This window comes from Artemia franciscana, chromosome 21, assembly GCF_032884065.1.
Source record: "Artemia franciscana chromosome 21, ASM3288406v1, whole genome shotgun sequence".
Taxonomy (NCBI): domain Eukaryota; kingdom Metazoa; phylum Arthropoda; class Branchiopoda; order Anostraca; family Artemiidae; genus Artemia; species Artemia franciscana.
This window is the reverse complement of record NC_088883.1, coordinates 1,937,809-1,943,808: the sequence shown is the minus strand read 5'-3', so window position 1 is coordinate 1,943,808 and position 6,000 is coordinate 1,937,809. Positions and strand designations below refer to the sequence as shown.

The 6,000-nt window shown below is 37.9% G+C and overlaps 1 protein-coding gene across 1 annotated transcript in view; it reads left to right on the top strand.

Moving 5' to 3' along the window:
- The window catches only part of LOC136040995 (probable isocitrate dehydrogenase [NAD] subunit alpha, mitochondrial), a 33,571-nt gene that overhangs the window by 20,496 nt on the left and 7,075 nt on the right, over positions 1 to 6,000 (top strand). The window contains exon 6 of the mRNA XM_065725491.1: positions 5,737 to 5,874. Coding sequence (XP_065581563.1) covers positions 5,737 to 5,874 — 138 coding nt within the window. The remainder of the gene's footprint in view (positions 1 to 5,736; positions 5,875 to 6,000) is intronic.

Here is a 6,000-nt window from a genome sequence, read left to right as displayed (position 1 = left end):
ATGGCACTTGGTACATATAGCAATCGCAACTTCTGTCGGTCTGTCTGTCGGTCCCGGTTTTGCTACTTTAGGCACTTCCAGGTAATATAGGTCGTTTTCCTGATTTGACCATCTGGGGCGGGGGGGCAGTGGGGGGCCGTTTAATTTGGAAAAAATAGAAAAAATGAAGTATTTTTAACTTATGAGCGGGTGATGGGATCTTAATGAAATTTGATGTTTGGAATGATGTTGTGTCTCAGAGCTCTTATTTTAAATCCCAACTGGATCTGATGACATTGGGGGGGGGGGGGGGGGAGTTGGGAGGGGGAAACCTAAAACTTGGAAAACACTTAGAGTGGAGGGATCGGGATGAAACTTGGTGGGAAAAATAAGCAAAAGTCCTAGATACATAATTGACATAACCGGAACGGATCCGCTCTCTTTGGGGTAGTTGGGGGAGGGGGTTAATTCTGAAAAATTAGAAAAAATGAGGTATTTTTAACTTAAGAACGGGTGATTGGATCTCAATGAAATTTGATATTTAAAAGGATATCCCGTCTCAAAGCTCTTATTTTAAATCCTGATCGGATCTGGTGACATTGGGGGAAGTTTGGGGTGGGGGGAACCTAAAATCATCGAAAACGCTTAGATTGGAGGGATTGGGATGAAACTTGGTGGGAAAAATAAGCAGAAGTCTTGCATACGTGATTTACATAATTGGAACGGATCTGCTTTTTTGGGGGGGGGGGTTAATTCTGAAAAATAAGAAAAAATTACGTATTTTTAACTTACGAGGGAGTGATCTGATCTTCATGAAATTTCATATTTAGAAGGACCTCGTAACTCAGATCTCTTTATTTTAAATGCCAACCGGATCAAGCGTAATTGAGGGGGGAGGGGCAGTTGGGGGGACCTGAAATCTTAGAAAATACTTAAAGCGGTGAGATCAGGATGAAACTGGATGGGAAGAATAGAAACCTGTCTAAGATACGTGACTGACATAACCGGACCGGATCTGCTCTCTTTGGTGGAATTGGGGGGGAAGGTAATTTTGAAAATTGAGGTATGTGTAACTTACGAAAGGGTGACCAGATCTTAATGAAATTTGATATTTAGAAGGATCTTGTGCTTTAAAGTTCTAATTTTAAATTCCGACCAGATCCTGTGACATTGGGGGAAGTTGGAGGGAGAAACCGGAATTCTTGGAAGACGTGAAAATTCGGGTATTTTTATCTTACGAATAGATGATCAGATCTTAATGAAATTGGATTTTTAGAAGGGATTCATCGTCTCAGAGCTCTTATTTCAAATCCCGACCAGATCTCTTGACATTGGGGGGAGTTGGAGGGGGAAATCTTGGAAAAACACTTGGACTGGAGGAATCGGGATGAAGCTTGGTGGATAGAATAAACAAATGTCCTTGATACGTGATTGACAGAATCGTACTGGATTCGCTCTCTTTGGAGGAGTTGGGGGAGGGGTTTAGTGATTTGGCGAGTTTGGTGCTTCTGGACGTGCTAGGACGATGAAAATTGGTAGGCGTGTCAGGGAGCTGCACAATTTGACTTGATAAAGTCGTTTTCCCAGATTCGGCCATCTATTGGGGCTAAAGGGAGAGGAAAAATTAGAAAAAATTAAGTATTTATAACTTACGAGTGGGTGATCGGATCTTAATGAATTTTGATGTTTAGAAGGACATCGTGACTCATAACTCTTATTTTAAATCCTGACCGGCATTAGGCCTCTTATTCCTTTTTATATCAATCTATTGATTCATAGAATTTTGTTAGAGCTCATACCATATGATCTCTTGGCTCTTAGGTCTTCTTGCCTCGTCACAAGTGCCATATGAGCTCTTAGCTCTTGTTTTTTTGAACTGATTCAATTTTGTTTAATTCTTCGCGGGAGATGCCAGTATTCCAAACCGGACAAGTATATTCGAGATGCGGGCGGACAAACAAAGTATAAATCCTTAAAGAAATGGAGGGGATTCCAATTTTATTTAAGAGCTTAGGGAGGGAAATGGCCGCATTATCTCTATGGACAATATTTTTAACCTGGATATCCCGCTTTAAATTAGAAGAAATTGTGACCACAAGAAATTTAAAAGAGGGCGCAGAACTATTTAGGGGTACAGGGCTGAACAAATGGGCTTAGGTTTTAAGGAAATATATTGGCATTGTATGTTTAGAGCGGCTTAATGTCTAAGCCCGCAGCGTTGTGTGCAATATCGTTAAGGATGCTCCTTGGGTTGCTTGTTTACTAAACATGACACATATATGCTAAGGCTTAACTGGCGGCAAAGCCACAATTTTGTTTGATACACTTAAAGATGCATTACATATATACATTTAAGGTTCAACTGGCTATTGATTAGATTTGATAAGATTCCAATTGTTGCTCCCGCAACAATTTTGTTGGCAAAGCGGACAAAGAGTTGTTGCTTGCTATAATACTTCACGTTGCCTAGGCAACGCAAATTTAGTAATTTTTGGAAAGAATATTAAATAGAATTTCTTGTGAAATGTTTATTTTTTTCCTTCTGATTTGTCCTCATTGTTTATGCTACCTTAACAGAAATAAACCCCCAAAAAGGGAATGGTTGTGATGAAAGGTGGACCATAAAAATTCAGTATATCCGAGGACCCTGCTACTAAGATTTCAATCATCTGTATACGAATATATGGAATTTTGTAATCAACTTAGAATGGTCATAGATGCTTGTTCACTTTTTTGCAAATTTTTTAAGTTTGACTCTAGTCTTTGACTTTTTGATTTTTTTTTCGGTTTTATGTTTAAGTTATTTGACTTTTTGTAAGTTGGATAAAGAAGAATATATCTAAAAAGAAACTAATCTTGATAAAAATTGCGCCATCAAATTTGGCACATAAGATAATTCTTTTTTGGTATCTTCTTTTCTTCGATCTTTCTTTCCCTTCTTTGGTTTTAATTGTTTAAAAAAAAATTAGCTGAGATTGTTGTTTATCTATCTACCGAATCGCATTTTGAAATTTACATCTTTTTAGATTTAAGAAAAAGCCAAAAATTGGCTGAAAATCATTGAAAAGGGAGCATTTTCCTATATTTTATAAATAGACGCAACCCGCTGCAGTTGGTCTTTCATATTCATATTCACTGATAAAACCTAAGAGCTGGATTAAAAGTATTATAACCATAGAGATATAATAGAGAGCCCACGCTCGTTGTTTGATATTGGAAATCGGCTGCACAGGAGAAACCCATTGCAGCTGGTGTTTCATATTCACTGATAAAACCTAAGAGCTGGATTAAAAGTATTATAACCATAGAGATATAATAGAGAACCCACGCTCGTTGTTTGATATTGGAAATCGGCTGCACAGGAGAAACCCGCTGCAGCTGGTCTTTCATATTCATATTCACCGATAAAACCTAAGAGCTGGATTAAAAGTATTATAACCATAGAGATATAATAGAGAGCCCACGCTCGTTGTTTGATATTGGAAATCTGCTGCACAGGAGAAACCCGCTGCAGCTGGTGTTTCATATTCATATTCACTGATAAAACCTAAGAGCTGGATTAAAAGTATTATAACCATAGAGATATAATAGAGAGCCCACGCTCGTTGTTTGATATTGGAAATCTGCTGCACAGGAGAAACCCGCTGCAGCTGGTGTTTCATATTCATATTCACTGATAAAACCTAAGAGCTAGATTAAAAGTATTATATCCATAGAGATATAATAGAGAGCCCACGCTCGTTGTTTGATACTGGAAATCTGCTGCACAGGAGAAACCCGCTGCAGCTGGTCTTTCATATTCATATTCACTGATAAAACCTAAGAGCTGGATTAAAAGTATTATAACCATAGAGATATAATAGAGAGCCCACGCTCGTTGTTTGATATTGGAAACCTGCTGCGCAGGAGAAACCCGCTGCAGCTGGTCTTTCATATTCATTTTCACTGATATATATATTTCATTGATTCATCCGAACCTGACCTAACATAACCTTACCACACCTACTACTACTACTACTAACTTACCGCAGCACCAAGCCACCCGAGGCCAACACAGCTACGCACGCTCCTCCTCCCACCCAATCTATTCAATGTCTCGCTCTTTACACCCTCCCAGGGAGTTCCCATTTCCTTCAGATCTTTCTTTATGACATGCTCCTACCCCAGACGAGGACGACCTGCTTTCCGTTTAGCCCCAGACGGATGGCCAAAAAGGACAATCTTCGGCAATCTGTCATCCTTCATCCGCAGAACGTGGACTAGCCATCTCAACCTTTCTTTCATTATAGCCCTTTCAAAGCGGGATTGAACTACATTTTTCGTACAACCTACTGTTTGAAATACAGTCAGTCAACCGGGTACCCAGAACAATCCGTAGACAATTTCTCTGGAAAACATCTAGTAAATTTCCATCCGCTTTTCGGAGCGCCCATGCTTCAGAGCCATATTTGACCACTGTCATCACTGTAGCTTCTAATATTCTAATATTGATTTGCAGGCTTATCTTCATATTCTTCCAAACTTTATTTAACTGTGAAAAAACACCCTGAGCCTTGGCTATTCTACTTCAAACATCTTCACTGCTCCCACCTGACCTAACCTAACCAAATTTTCAACTTAACATCCATGGTTAGACACTATTCTCTATCAATACAGATCGCAAACTAAATGAATTTCATGTATGGTAGGAAAAACCAGTTCCACTTAGATGAACAACTTGAGTGTTATAGCTATAACAGTTAAGTACCGAACAATTTTTCCCAAAAAGACTGAACCTGTTAACCCCCACTTCTTCTTACTTCCTCTTTTCTTTTCCATTTCAATCATTATAATCTATATTTGCCATGGAACGCATCTCTTGTGCTTTGTGTTGGTGGATGGTTCACAAATGTAATTTTAGTCTAAGGTGGATTTGGAGTGACGATGTTTGTTAATAATAAATAAAATTGGTAAGTTATCAAATCTGTGAAATGAGATGATACTTTGTGTCAATACTATCATAGGTCATTTTGATTTGCAAAGTGAAACAGTGAACTGAAGTGAAGCAAATGCGAAGGTATAATCTTGGCTCTATTAGGCTATCAGAAATTCTGAAAAATAGACACTTAAAGTTTTTTTTTTTTGTTTTAATTTACAATATTGAAAATAAAAAGACCGAATATGTTAACATCATTTATCAAGACTTGGAGGTCCGTTTCTTGTAATCAAGGGGCGAATGTACTCCTGGGTTATTTCTAAATAGTGAATTTTTTAATTTTGAATCGAAGCAGAAGTGAACTGAATATTCGCCTGGATTAAAACGTTTGCTTTCCAGAATTTAAGGATTTTTTGAGCGATAATTTCTCCACCGCTGTTCATACCCAAGCAAAAAAGGAGAAAAAGTTTTGTCTGAAAATTTCTTATTTTTTTCCGCAGAACTCTTTATCAAGACTTGTAGGCTATATCTCTAAAATCAGGGGAGGTCTATCATTATGCGTTTTATTTCTAAATAACACATTTTAAACTTTGGGTCAATGCAAAGTTAACCTAAAATTTGCAGATTTTTTTTTTCGTCTGGTAATGTGTAATACGACCAACTAGGCGAAATGCCACTTATGTCCAATTTAAAGGTGCTCTCCCCCCCCCCCCCTATTTTTTCATTCATAACTAAGAATAAAAGTCTGAGTGTAAAAAATTTGGAGTCAGATAATTTAGATCTTGGTTGTCTGATTACAAGAAATGAGACCTATTATGAACGTTGTCATTTCTATTTTTCAGGATCCTTCAGAGTACGACGTACTAGTTATGCCAAATCTTTATGGTGACATTTTGTCAGATCTGTGTGCTGGTTTAGTTGGTGGACTAGGACTGACTCCTTCAGGAAATATTGGAACGAATGGTGCCATCTTCGAATCAGTAAGCACATTAATTTCCCTTTTTGCATAATTATCGTTTCTAGGTGGCTCTCGAATCATTTATAACTATTTGGCTAGTAATTTTTTCGACTTTGTTATAATGAATATGTTGTTAGCAGGACTGTTT